General features: G+C 40.0%; 1 protein-coding gene across 1 annotated transcript in view; it reads right to left on the bottom strand.

Moving 5' to 3' along the window:
• Positions 1–14894, bottom strand: part of LOC137236068 (streptococcal hemagglutinin-like) — a 67009-nt gene that overhangs the window by 43867 nt on the left and 8248 nt on the right. Inside the window, exons 2-3 of the mRNA XM_067758764.1 lie at positions 5635–5775; positions 4651–5487 (exon numbers count right to left, since the gene is read on the bottom strand). Coding sequence (XP_067614865.1) covers positions 4651–5487; positions 5635–5775 — 978 coding nt within the window. The remainder of the gene's footprint in view (positions 1–4650; positions 5488–5634; positions 5776–14894) is intronic.

Raw genomic sequence — 14894 nt, 5'->3', positions numbered from 1 at the left:
GATTCACTCCCACCCACCGAGTGGCGTCTGGGACGAATCGAGAACGTTCGCCACGGACCTGACAACCATGTTCGGGTTGTAGAGGTTCGCACCCAAAATGGGCTTGTCATGCGCCCCTTAGTTAAACTGTGCTTCCTTCCAATGGAGCACTCTTCGAGCACAGCGCTCTAACTGATATACGTGTCCCCTGTATAATTAAATTTCCGTTTATCATCCGCTGTATCCAACTACTTCTCGTTTCTCTGTCTGCTCTTATACTTCCAGGACGACATTCATCTGGCTCTCACGGCAGAGACCGACAACTGCCTTCAGTGTCGGCTCTGCCTCCACTACCACGCGCAGAGGACCGATCGAAGAAACCAGCGGCAACTCCCAAACCGGAACATATGGCCAAGCGCACGATCACGCGCACCCCACGAGGCCTGCCAACGACATAATATAGCCAGTCGCGCCTCAACTATCACCATCCGCGCCTTGCAGGAACTGCAGAAGGTCCTTACAAGCACCTCCCTGCAGGGCGGGCAGGATGTTTAAGCCACCTCCAATAAGATCCAGACGGCGGCGAAATTCTAATGCGCAGCCGTGCGCGGCGAGTGGAAAGGCGCAAATTCACAAGAACTGCCATCGTCAGCAACGATCCTTTTTCCAACGAGTCAGTCAAGTACTATCACTCGGCAAACGCGGACGCGATCCTTTCTTTAACGTTCCAACAACATATATATATACAATTATAACATATATTTTTTGTAATATCCAAAGTTATTTTTTTTAAAGTGAATTTTGTAAAATCATGGACAACCAAAGAAGAAATTAAAAGGTTTAAATTTATAACGTTTTATGAAAAAAAACTGAAACATCTTTTTCTTTGTGCGAAAGTGAAGAGTGTAGCGAAGAAAGACCTAAATTTGTTCAGAAGGCTAAGTTCGGGTATAACCGAACATTACATACTCAGCTGCCCAATTACAGCTTGTAAAACATTTAAATTGTCTTCTTTTAAAAGTGGGCGGTGTCCATTGTCCAACATTTTACTAATTTTCTATTCTGCGCCATAAGGTCAACCCACCTACCAAGTTTCATCGCTTTATCCGTCTTTGGTAATGAATTATCGCACTTTTTCGGTTTTTCGAAATTTTCGATATCGAAAAAGTGGGCGTGGTTATAGTCCCATTTCGTTCATTTTAAATAGCGATCTGAGATGAGTGCGCAGGAACTTGCATACAAAATCTCATTAAGATACCTCAAAATTGCTCAAGTTATCGTGTTTACGGACAGAAAGAAGGACGGACGGACGGACATGGCCCAGATCATTTTGATATATAGAAGTATATATCTATCTCGATTAGTTTATGCTGTTACGGGGTACCGTTATGCCAATAAAATTAATATACTCCGTGAGCTCTGCTCAGCTGAGTGTAATGAGCTTTTGGAGATAGGATAAGGAAGTTAAATCAATAGAAATGTTCGATTGATCCAACAAACCGCTCACGCGGTAGACGGTTTAGTTTATTCAATTGGAAATATCGTTCAACTATAACCAAGCCATTAAGTTTTTACATTTGAGCAGCTTCCCCAGCTTGAAACCGTTCAGTTCTGGGAAGCTTCCCTAAATAGGTCTTTATTTCTTCACTTCATTCTGCTTAGATAGGCGCATAGTAGGTGCTGCGCCATTTCATACGCGCTTGGAAAGAGACAGTTGCGGCACGAGGTATAGTGTTCCAATCTTAACTATACCGCATGAATACCTATAGCCCGATGCCATATTAAGAATGGCTGAAGAATGAATCTCATTTTTAATAGCTGAAGATAATTTTTAGATGGAATTCAAGGAGTAGCTAAGCGCATTACAAATTTTCATACTCTCCTATCGCAGGCGAATCCCATTACAAATATGAATGTGTATACTCATAATAAGTAATGAAAGCTCTGTCTACCCCGACTTCCTTATGAAACTAGAGGCTGCGGGGCGGGATGACGTAGAAGGTTCAACGTGTTTATATTAAATCGTTTCCGAGGTGGTAGGGCCAGCGCCTTAATGGTGCTTGTTACCGAAACGTTTATGATCTATATCCGGAAAAGACCATCAGCATCGATAACTCTTCCCAAAACCGTCTAGGAGTATCACTCTCGCTACAAGAAGAAGATGGGTTTTTGCCTCTAGCGCCTCCAGGGGGTTACAATGCACTAGTGCGATGCAATTTTGCTGAATTCCAGGGGTGCAAGGAACTCCTTTCCTCCTCCTCAAGAACCGTTTCAGCTTATTGGTAATCTTGTTACTTTCTATGTTACGATGCTCCAGCAACGCTGTGTCGTAACGCCAGTTTTTTGGTACTTTTCGTACACTAAACAACTAGATTTTCACTTACATAGAAGTCCCATGGATATCATGCCACCATCCTTGTACGAAAGGTGATCCTATACCATGTTACGAAGTCTGTCATAGAAAAGATGTAGTCCCTTTAATCGAGAAATTATGAGCTTTTTCACAGATATGAACACGGTAAGCGAATAAACGCTCAAATGCGACGCAAGGCGAGGTCAAGTTTGGCGAATGGATGAAGATGTTCCACCCAAGTTTGGCATCGACTGAGTTGAGAGAAATGGTTGGATGACAAATTCTTCCGTTTGGCGTCATCACAATGCAGAAATGACGGACGTACGCAATCCCCTCGGCAGTAAAGCACCAATTAAGTACGATTCATTTTTTGTTACTTCTTTTTTTTTTCAAAACAAAAAAGCAACGATTTTTGCTCGACCAGCGAGAGTATGAGAGAAAAGTTCTTCGAAAGATTTATGGACCTCTACAGGTTGGCGATGGCGAGTACCGAAGAAGAGTTAACGATGGGCTGTACGAGCTTTACGCAGACAGCAACATAGTCCAGCGAATTAAAACGCAGCAGCTGCGCTGGCTAAGCCATGTTATGCGAATGAAAGATGGCGCTCCGTCTAAGAAAGTGTATCTATCGGAACCCGCCTGTGGAAGCAGAGGAAGAGGGCGGCCCCCACTCTGTTGGAAGGACCAGGTGGAAAACGATTTAAACTTCCTTGATGTGACCAATTGGCAGAGAGAAGAAGCGACTGGCGCGCTTTGTTGGATGGACTTAACCTTTTAAACGGTTAAGCGCCAATTAAGTGAGTAAACGAGAGTATTTTCGGCTGCAGTTTTACGAGTGCAGCTTATGTGACCCTCTGAGTAAGACATGATCTGATGTGGTCGATTCAGTCGCATTGAGAATTTCAACAACGAGGTCTCTAAAGTATGATTTTGAAGTGCTCCTTGCTTTTTAAATTTGCTAGCAGAACTTCAAGTTACTTCAGTTTGTTGGTAGTAATAGCGATAGAAACAGTAACTAACAGAAAAAATATCAGCAGTAGCCTTAAACAATGATAGTAGAAATAGCAGTAGGCTCACATAAAACACTTATGCAGTATTTATAGTTGTTTAAGTGAAGGACATAGTTTAAATTTTGTATCCCAAAGCGGGGTTTTTCAAAGCAAAACAAGGTGGCTCAACCCGCAGCCAATACCTTGGAGCCCCCCAGTGCTCGCCCCCAATGAATAAATACAAGGTGTAACAGGTGCATAGCAACCTCCCTCTCTAAAATAACACACAGTCCACTTAAATAATATAATAGCAAAAAAACTATTCGCCCGCCGAATCGCCAAAGCTTAGACAATAGTCATAACATTTAATACAATCGTAATCACGGCAGTTTGTTATAAAATAATAAAAATTAAAAGCACCATAATAATTAGCACGAAATGTTCATGTAAACACAATTCATACGCACCGTGTTAAACAATGGAAACTCCCATCACCGTAAAAAAATTCGTAAATAAATTCATTAAACCTTAAACATAAAATGAAGATATAAATAATATTAACGTACATATGGCAACGCGCTGGTGTTAGCTAACACCAAAAAACAAAAACAAACAAAATAATGGTTAGCTGCACTGTCAGCTTTTTACACTATCTACATACATACATACTGGGATGGGTATGATGAATGGAAGTTAATGGTTATGTTTATATCTATGTGTGTGTATGTTTATAATTTTAATAAATATTTAGAATAATTTAATTTTATTTACAGAATGTTTAATTTATTTATGTAATTATTTACTTCTTATTAACTATTAAGTAAACTGCGCTGCCAATCAACTGAGCTGCCAGCCAGTCAGTTTTCAATTGATTACAATCAGTTATATACATATATACATATTTCCTATACAACACACAGTCCAGCACTCAGTTTGGGGCGGAGTGATGCCACTGCTTTCAAATTTGAAATTTTCTTTTTTAACAATTTTTGCAAATAACAATATTCAGAACATTTTATTTTACAAACTCCATTAAAAGTGACTAATTTTAATATAGAAAAAAATATTCTGAGGACTTTTGGCAGTTAAAGCAACCGGGACCAGCCCGGTTTCGGTGTTGCGCCATTTTTCGTTTTCAAAACAAACAAATGAGTTAAAAGTATACCGGCACTCACTAGAGGGCTAAACTGTACCTCATAACTATTTCTAGATAAATTTCACTTCCCCAAACAAGAGTACTGTAAAACTGAATGTTTCAATGTGTTATACATATATATATAAAATATTTGCACAATTATCGCGTACCAGCCCCCTTAACTCCACACTTACCTTGATGAAATGTGCTATGCGTCTTCAACGCACTCTCCGTACCAAATTGTTTACCACAAACACCACAGGAATGTGGTTTACGCAAAAAATGCACTGTCAACTTGTGTAGTGTCAATTGTGATGGACGTGGAAAACGTACATGACACAGCGTACACTCGTATGGACGTCCTTCGCTATCATGTGTCTCCATGTGACGCTGCAAGGCGGTGCGCATGCGAAAACCACGTTTACATATTGAACAAACAAACGGCATTGTAGCTTGATTACTATGCGCCAGTTGATGATGCTTACGTAGTGCTACGTCATTGGTGAAACGTGCATCACAGAATAGACAATTGTGACTGTTGCGCAGTACACGTTCCATGAGTAATAGCTCATCTTCGGTGGCATTTGATTTATCAACTGCGGCCAGTAGAGCGCTGCTAGAACTTCCATTACTACTATTACTGCTACCACGGGCAGCTAATAATGCAGCCATGCCAGCATATTTAGAACTGGCGCGTCGCTTACGAAATTGTCGCAATATTGCTGTATTGTTAGTGGATGAAGTAGAATCGGGTTCGGTTTGTTCCGGTGAGGGTAGCGTAACATGAGCACTTTTCGCCAACGGCTTTGGTAATTGCTCTTCACGCTGCAGCGGTTGCTGCTGAACTTGGTGTTCATTGCCATCTTCTTCTTCATCGTCCTCTTGCTGATCTAATTGTTCGCGTGGTTGCAGCTGCTGTTCACGCAGTTGTTGCTCTTGCTGTTGCTGCTGTAATTCTAGCTGTTGCTGTTGTTGTTCATGTGATTGTAGCTCTCCGCTTGGTTGCACATGAGTGTGCTCCTCATTGAAAGCTGTTGGATGACAGAAAAGTGTCAGTTAATTGAATTAGTTGGTTAGCTAGTTTGCATTAAATTAAATTATCATACACGCGATGTTTTATTTTTTTTATATAAAAATTTTCTTCTACAAAATCTTTTTTATTGCAATTTTCAACTTACGGTCATCACAATCCGGACAGCAAAGTATGCGTTGCGGTTTGTTGCCGCTGGAACTTGGCGTGCTACCATTGTGGGATAACTCATTTGTTGTTGTTGTAGATTCAGCAGTTAATTGTGTGGTGTCCAGTTGCAAATCAATGGCTGCAAGCGAGAGCAAATATTGCATTAAAATTGATTGCTTTTGTTGTTGTGTAATTTAGTTATTAAGCTATTTTTAATGCGCTAAGTATGTTTAGATAATGCACTAAATAAAGCAAATCCCAGAATGTCGTGCAGAGCAGCAGTTAATAAGCCTATTTAAAGACCCCGCCTCTTAAAACTCGATAATTTTAGAGAGCGTCGGAACATTTGATACTTTTCAGAGGGGAGACGGAAATGAAAAACTAAAACTGCAAATTTTTCAGCCACGGAACGATCTATGTAGCACCAACTTTGTACTCGACCAACAGTAGATGGAATAAAGTTCATTTACGGCTCATGTGCTAAACGTAAGCAAGCTGAAGTTAGTCCAAATTTTCTTGTTAACCCATTGCTAACCAATTTTGTGCACCTATTTTTCAAATTGGTACACTCGGTGTACAGCAGCGCCAAGGCCGAATACCTGAACAAAAACCGATACGTAAATGAGTATTGGGAGTTGGAGAAACATCACATCAAGAGCCGAAAGAAGCTTCTCACATGAAGATAAATAATTAGTAATATCTACTGCAAAAGAAGGATGTACCAAGCATTGCACCCGCGTAATATTCATGGAAACTTTCAACTCTGGGTTGGGTCATGTGACAAGCTAAGTCGGACCGTCGGTTGAAAAACTGACCTATTTTCAACGATACCCAAATAGGGCGCGGTTGAACTTATGAGTACACAGCCAGAACTTCGAGATATGCTCAACTGAGATTATAAATAGAGGAAAGCTCTTTAAAGAAATTTCAAAGTATTCATATTATTCAAAAACCCCACAGAACCTGTCAGCATATATCCACAAAGCATTGGGGCTGTGCTAAGTGCTGATAAAAGCAGCTTGCTACATGAATGCGAATATTGCACGTGAAACTTGTTTGTTTTCTGCGATAACCGACACCAAACAGAAATACCTAGCGGGTTAGGGGGTTAGAATATAGCCGCGGTAGGTATGCCTGTCGCAAGAGGCGACTAAAATACCGGATTCAAGGGGTTTATGTAGCGCAGCCCTTTGAGGTTGCCAGCGCAATATATAGCTTCTTCAAACCCATTTGTCAACCTCACCTATGCGTGGCGAATCCTGTTTCATTAACAGCCGAGGCTCTGGCAACCCCGAACTTCTCATGGATCTAGGGGGTGGTAGGGCGGTATGGCCTAGAAGGTCGCATGTGGTCATAACAAATCGTTCCTGAGATGGTCGGGCTTGGTACCGGAACGTACCGGATCTGCATCCGGCAAAGGACCATCAACGCGATAACACTCCCCAAGGCCTACGGGGAGTGTCCTTATCGCTACAACAACAACAACAACAGAAATACCAAGGATATCAAGGCGAGGTTAGTTTCAACGGGCCGGGTACGTAAGCACCTCACATAGACGGAATGAGTCCATAAAATTCTCAGATCTATGTTCGACGACCAAATTGAATACATTTAAGTATGATGCCAAGAGGCCCTGTGCAGTCCTCTTTTTTTAGTTTTAAAACTTTTGAATGTGGTTTATCATCGACTCTTGTTTCCGGCCCTCTTATGGTAGACTGTTCGATGAGAGAGGGAGAGCATACAACGCCTAGTGGCTTTATTTACTCTCTCGTCTACATTGGGCTTTCGTGACAATTTGATGAATATAAGTTCGAAAGATTTTCTACTGTATTTTTCCTAGAGGGCGATCTTCCTTCCAGCTTAGAGCTAATCGAGCTCGGGCCATTAGAGCACCTAGTATGCAAATGAGATCTGTCTTCTTTGCGTTGGCGGTCAGCCATACGTCTTATGCCTAAATATGCATACCCCGAAGCGACTGACCTAATCGAGAGTCAATTTCAAGCCTTGCAGCGTGCCCTAATTTACTCATTTCTTGTCGTTATATTGAAAATTACACAATTGATCAGTAACGGTTTAGCTTTATAGGAAATCTGTTTCCTATTGCGCAGCTAGCGCATTGCAAACTTCAATCAGACCGAATTTTCGAATGATTTACATCCCTACATAGACGAATTGAAGAGTCAGTGGTAAATAAATGGCGCTGGAGGACGCAGTTAGTTTATTTCTACTTATTTTCGTTGGAATATCATATAGCTAAACCAAAAAATTCAACGGCGAAAACTTGCCAAATTATACAATCAACCAATTACTGGCTATGGCAGGATATCCAAGTGTTTTGAGACACTCTGGCCATAATCACATCAGAAGTCAGTGTTAGTAGAGAAAGGTGATCCACTTCACTGAGCTCGTGCTTACATTTTCGTTCTACATTGCTAACACCAAGTGACTGGGCTCACTTTATTGAACTCTTACGAAAATTGCCTAGGCGTTCAATCAGGCCAATCAAGCACCACATTATTAGTTACAAAGTTGCATCAAATCCATTAGCCATTCAAGAGCAAGAATCAATTTTATTTCCGACCGTTTAAAATCATGAGAAATTTCTAAACAAACTGTTTCCCCATTTACAAATAACACAATCTCACTGTCAAAACGATGTTTATTTAACCGGAAATAACACAAATTAGAAACTTCAAAAATCTCCATAACTCAAAAGTTGTAACTTAATGTCGTCGTTCGTACTTGTGACTGTGAGTCAACGTTTGCTTATTCATGATTACATACATAAGTACCAATTAAGAGCGGTCATTAAGGGTAATTGAAACACTTTGGCGCTTTGATTTTCAAGGCCGACTTTTATTAAGCAAAAAAAAACAACAAGAGTATCAACAAGAGGTAATGTTAATCAAATCAAAAAGGGCATTAATATTCAAGGTGATAAAAGCAATGTAGGGCTATTTAACGTTAGGAGTCATTCAGTTAGTCACAAAGAGTAGGAGGAGTTTGTAAAAATTAAAGGGTATAAGAGATTTACAAACAAATATATTAACATGAATTATTCGAAACTCGAATTTTTGCTGGGAAATATGATTTAGCTCAAAAAGTAACTAATGGAGGTAGAAGAAAAAACCTTTTTAAAAAGTCATGGGTGGCCAAAACGTGAATTTACCTGACACATAACTGTTATCATTGTGGTAAGTGAAAAATGCAACCATGGGAGGTCTTCTACCAGACAAATGCGCGCAGCATGACAGGCGCTAACATACGAGGCCGTGTGAACAACACGCGGTCAACTTAAATCGTTGCAATCCAAACGATGTGACAGGGGATGTGTTGGAGTATGAATGCAATCAATAATTACAAAAACAAATGATTGTAAGTATGTGTACAATACATTAATTGATTTGATGAGTAAATATTGAATTTGCTTTTGTTGGAATCATGTTCATACCTAATGTGTGGTTAGTCGTAATTGATTATTGTGCAGGTTTTTTGTTCACACATTTTTATAAAAATGGGGACTACTAAATGTTCGGTGCTAGTGTGAAAAGCAAGCAAGCGTTAGGCGGATACTTCACTGAGAAGAACTGCATGCAACAGGAATTTGTATAATGAGTGCCTTAAAAAAGAATTTGAATGCGAATATTGGGTGGGTGATGCTTACTAAGGTGATCAGGCATACATTCGGTGTTGGATGTGTGCTGCCAGAGGCTCCGTTTAGACCCCAGTATAGAGATAAATTTACAGCGGGGATATACAAACCAGAGAATCGCTATACTCAGTGACAGTCAGCCTGCGCTCAAGGCACTATCTTCAGTTTAGATTAAATCATCAACAGTCCTTGAGTGCGTAGAGAGGTTAAACAGTGTAGGGGTCAATAACACCATCCGGTTGGCATGGGTACTTGGACACAGAGAAGTGGATGGTAACGAGCAAGCTCGCCAGGTCGGCAGCGGCCGAAAAGCCAATAGGACTCGAGCCCTTCATGCCGATAGGGTCACACACAATAAGGGAAGAGTTCAGGCAAAAAGAGGCGTGCCTCAGAAAACAACACTGGCGCGAAAGTCCAAGACTTTGGCAGGGAAAGGCACTAATAAGAGGGTGCAACTCAAAGAGATATAAAACCATGATTAACCTCCCAAAAAATAGCCTTAGAATTTTAACAGGCGTACTCACAGGTCACTGCAGGCTAAAGAGCCACATGTATAAACTGGGTATATCGTCTAGTAGCCTATGTCGTTACTGTGATCGCGAAGATGAGCCTGCAGAACACATCGTGGTGGAATGCGATGGACTCTCGTGGGGAAGACTTAGGATCTCCTAGGATCACCAAAATTAGATAGTAGTCTCATACATTTTTTGAAGCCGACAACCATTCTGGATTTTCTCAGAGAACTCGGTTTGAACGAGATGTTGCGAAGAGAATGGGAGGGCACAATAGACCAATAGCTTAACCTCACAACATATCTATCTATCTATCTATGATAGACAACCCTCCAAAATATGTATGCTGAACTTGTCAGGATAAGGAAAAACGTCAACGGGATGAGAAAACGTAAGTTTTACAATTATATTTGTTTTACTTTGGCGTTGCTGTTGCGTTGCTTGTGAATTAAGAAGAAAGCTATTAAGACGTGCGTGTGCAATGCTTTTGGCCCTTTTGCCTACTAATATCCACATACCTAGAAGGTTCTATATAGTCATATTAAATCGTTTCCGAGATGGTCGGACTTGTACCATAATGGTGCTAATTTCCACAACGTACCGGATCAATATTCCACAGCGGACCATCATTATCAATAATACTACCCACAACCTTCGTGGAGTGTGTTTATCGCTACAAGGGGAAATATGAAACTAGACTTCTTTATTTTTACCTAGTCACCCATTAAAAGAAGACATTGCCAATAACCAAATAGTATCGCAAATCACATCAGTACTTTTAATCATTTGTCGAATATTTATTGGTCCCCTTCAAAGTACATAATCAAACTAAGGGTGATTGCCTGCTTATTTTCGTACTTCACAGCACTGCGTCAAACGTTGGGCGCATGTTACATCACACATTTGCAGCAACAATTGAACAAACATAATGGAAATACATACATGGATATTTAAAAGTTGATGTGACAGTTAATTAACGATTGTTATATTGTAAAAATACTTTCCATCTAGTGATCTTTCGTTGTTTTGGCGTAATTGAGAATTTAGCAGCTGCAGTAGGTTTATGCACACTACGTGCAATAAATTTATCGTATAAAGTACCCCTTTCAAATTAAGCATTTGGCATTAGCTAAATAAATGACCTAAGTCAACATTCATTCATACATTCTTCAACGATGCCAAGAATACAAAAGTATTTCACTCTTACCAAGGCAAGGAATGGACGACTGCTTGTCAACCAGCAGTAAAACTTCATAATTTTACGCAAAAACGCATTAGAAGAGCGTATTCTGTGTATATAAATGTCTTTGGTAGTTGTACCGGAAATCTCGCTTGGATAAACACACAATACACTGAACGTATTTATATTTCTTTTACTATTTATGAACCGTGAAGTTGTCGCTAAAATTGCAACATTCGCTATGAAAAGCGGTTCACACAAAAGCAAAATTTGAATGAGTCTGAATACAACAACAACAACATACAATGAATATTAATTTATAAATAACTTCATTCATTAGAATTTTCTTATATATTCAAGCGACTATAAATGTGCCCACGTCTTATTGTTGTGTTCTCCCTTCTATGATATGCTATTTTAATTTCTTTTTACTGCAAACTACAAAGACCCAGAGTTTTATGCCCACGTACGAGCAGCATCTGACAAGGAAGATGATTTTGCAATGATGCATTTCCATGGCCAGAAATAATACATTAGGGGAATGGATTGCATTGCGGGTGTCGTTGGGTGAGCATTTTAAACAACGAGATCGAAGGTTGAAAGAAATTTTCGTGACGTTTACTAGGTTGGTAGTTTGATGCAGAAAGTTTTACACAACTACAATAGGGACATTCGAAACTCATAAAAGCTGAATATCAAAAAAATTCAAATTTTTTTTTTGACATCGAGCAAAACCATCAGGTCCATCGAGTTTGCAAAGGACGTTTTCCAGCTATTCGAAAGCAACGAAGCGACTTAGTATCGTACTATGTCTTTAATATTGCGCTCGGAGGATATAGCCGTATGTAGAAGTCCACGCAAGTGGGAAAATCTCCTAATCGCCATTCACTTAGATATGACTAGGCTCATGCATTTGTATGTCGTTCAAACAGCTCCCCACTTTCGGGTGTTTGCGGCTAAATATCCTATGGATAGCCACCGAACAACCGTTTGGTGGTGGGCTAATATGAAAAGACTTGACAAAACCATTTTGGCATAATAGCGTGGCGAATGTTGAAATGACTAGGCTGTTAGTTAATAATCACGCAACAAGAAAATCATGAAAGCGAGCCACACTGGTGTACATGAACACATAAATCATCATTTATACACATACATAGAATGCGATGGAGAGCTATCTCGCACACACAGATGTAGTCATCAGCCGAAGTTGTTACTCACACATACACACGCATATATGTAGCTCAATTACCAATCAGGAGATACAGCAGTTCTAGAAGGCGAAAAGTCTAGACTTTAGTAGAAATATGCGAATGAAGCAACGTAGAGTATATAAGCAGCGCAAGCTGAGTATTCAGTAATCAGTTTTGATTTAAGCACGCTATTGGTTGTGAAGTATAAGTGTTATTGTGAAGTACTCTCAAAGTAATCTGATAAAGCCATTTTGCATTATGGAATATTAAAAATAAAATAAATGTGTTTTTAATATTTCCTACAAATTGGCGGGACGGGACCTACTTGTTTTATGCCGATTCCGAACGGCATCTGCGAGGCAGATGAGTTTTCACTGAGAGCTTTTCATGGCAGAAATACACTCGGAGTGCTTAGAAAAATTTTCTTCTAATTAAAAACCCTTATTTCTAAAATTTTGATGTTACTTTGCCAGGGGTGCGAACCCAGGGCATTCGGTGTGGTACGGTGGCCCCCATATATATATTGAATATTGGAGTTATTTATTCAACAGTTTAGCGATTCGAACGTTAGCAGAAGGTTTGGAATAAGAGGAATTTCCCAAAATTCATTACAATAGGTTTAAGGCCTAGTTGGGAGATTCCATCGGCAGCGCCTTATCACCATGAAGTACGGCTTCAATCAGCCATCCAGCTTGAATCAAGTGAATAGCTATGCAAATGTGTTACAAACCATATCCCGGAGAGCGGGTTGTAAGTTGTGCTTGGAAGCCACCACGTAACTCTCACGGTGTAGAGAGAAATTGCAGTAGCCTCGAAGCATCTGTCTTGCCAAATTCTAGTAATAAAATCATAAGACCTTGGATGACCATATTATGCGAATAATGAGTTGGAAGGAGAGGGAAGAAGTGACCTCCTTGACCTTGGTGCTCCCAACTGAACGCAAACTCACTACACCTTAATTTTATTTCTATGGGTGTGACTTATAGCGATGGCACCCCTGTGTCTACGTATACTACCGAAATAGTTTAAGGGTGTATTCACGTTGGTGCCTCGAAAAGGGGAAACTCGCATAATCTTCAAGGTGAAACCGGGATTCTAGCAACGAGTGTAGCGAGAAACATCTATGCTAGCATCGCCGCTTTTATATAAACACCCTTCACCACTCTTAGTCTGAGTCGCAGTTTGATTCACATCTCCACTAAGCATTTAAGCTACCATCGAGATTCTAACGTGAATGTGCCCTTGCTTATGCTGACAGACGACGTACAGAAGTCAATTATGTATATAAATAGCCATTGGCAGAACGTCTTTAGATAACGCTGAAATAAAACACGCTGTGGGAAAATTGGATGCCCACAAAAGCCTTGGGCTCCATCATGATGAAATCAAAGCCCAGATCTATATTCAGAAAAACGGGCACAAGTTATACTAGCTGCCTATAGCTTACGTAGTCCCATCGAACCTAAATATTCTTAAGGCATGAGAGGGGTGTTCCAAAATTTTCGCTTTTCGCTACCCACAAGACAACCAGAAAATCCGTATAGCCTAGTTGATTCTATCCAATTAGCATTATAGTTTTGAAGGTTCTTAAGAGTTGTTACACACAAAGAGGTAGCCGCCACGTAGCGGTGCGAGCCTGCAGAATACCCGATAAGTTCTGAATTAGCCGGCAGGCAACTCGCCTACCAATTTTTTCCAATCGCTTTGAAACTTTGCAACGAGGGCTATGGAAATGTGATCCCTCCAAAGTTTTCGAAATGCAAATTACAACTCCGATGAACAGTTTTATCTATGGCCATTTCGAGAGGCCCAGGCATCCAACACTATGGAACTACGTTATTTTTGTTGGCATAAGAGGCATATTTTACATGTACATACATAAATATATCAGTGGCGCTACTTCGAGTCTTGGAACGCTTGATTGAGCATTAGGCCGGGTCGATTTGTGGGGAGGCAAAAAAATCGCCCATTGCTCTGTGAAAATCATATTCTAGGGATCAAAATAAGAAACTTTGCCGAAGGAACCATACCTCTAAAACGAATTCTGATGTCCCCCCCTTTGGGTCGTAGGTGCAAATTTTGAAAAATCCCACTTTGAAATGCCTATGTTTTTTCTTTTTGGAGTTTATTTTTCTCTTTAGAAATTTATTTAGTCAGAACATATGTAAATGAAAAAATTAATTTAACTTAGTAATAGAAAAGAAATTAAAAAAAATTATTAGAAATTAGCGTTTTTACAACCCCCTTTTAAAACCAAGGCATCACTGTGACACAATTGCAGATCGTAAAATTGCTTGTGTTGTTTTTTTTAAGCCACCACAAGACACAGCAGGTAGAATTGAAATTGCCGCTACCCAAAAGTTCGACCCAAAGGGGGGGGGGGGGGGGGGGGGGGGGGGGAAATCAGAATTCGTTTTAGAGGTATGGTTCCTTCGGCAAAGTTTCTTATTTTGATTTTCACAGAGCAATGAGCGATTTTTAAATCGACTCGCCCTATTGAGCATCCAACCGGATGTTTATATCTCAAAATACATTTTCAGCAACATTTCCAAATATGTATGGAGTATATTTTAATTAAGAATATCTCTATTCTTTTGCAATTAAACATGTACAATAAATATTCCAAAATTGTATTTTTAATCTCCCCTTAACTCTGCATCCTAATTCTATTCATAAACGAAACAAAGCAAAAAAATATACCAACCAAATATTCAAAGTCCA

The sequence above is a fragment of the Eurosta solidaginis genome, unplaced genomic scaffold (genome assembly GCF_040869045.1).
Source record: "Eurosta solidaginis isolate ZX-2024a unplaced genomic scaffold, ASM4086904v1 ctg00000027.1, whole genome shotgun sequence".
Taxonomy (NCBI): Eukaryota; Metazoa; Arthropoda; class Insecta; order Diptera; family Tephritidae; genus Eurosta; species Eurosta solidaginis.
The sequence above is the reverse complement of the archived record's forward strand: the minus strand, read 5'-3'. Positions and strand labels throughout refer to the sequence as shown.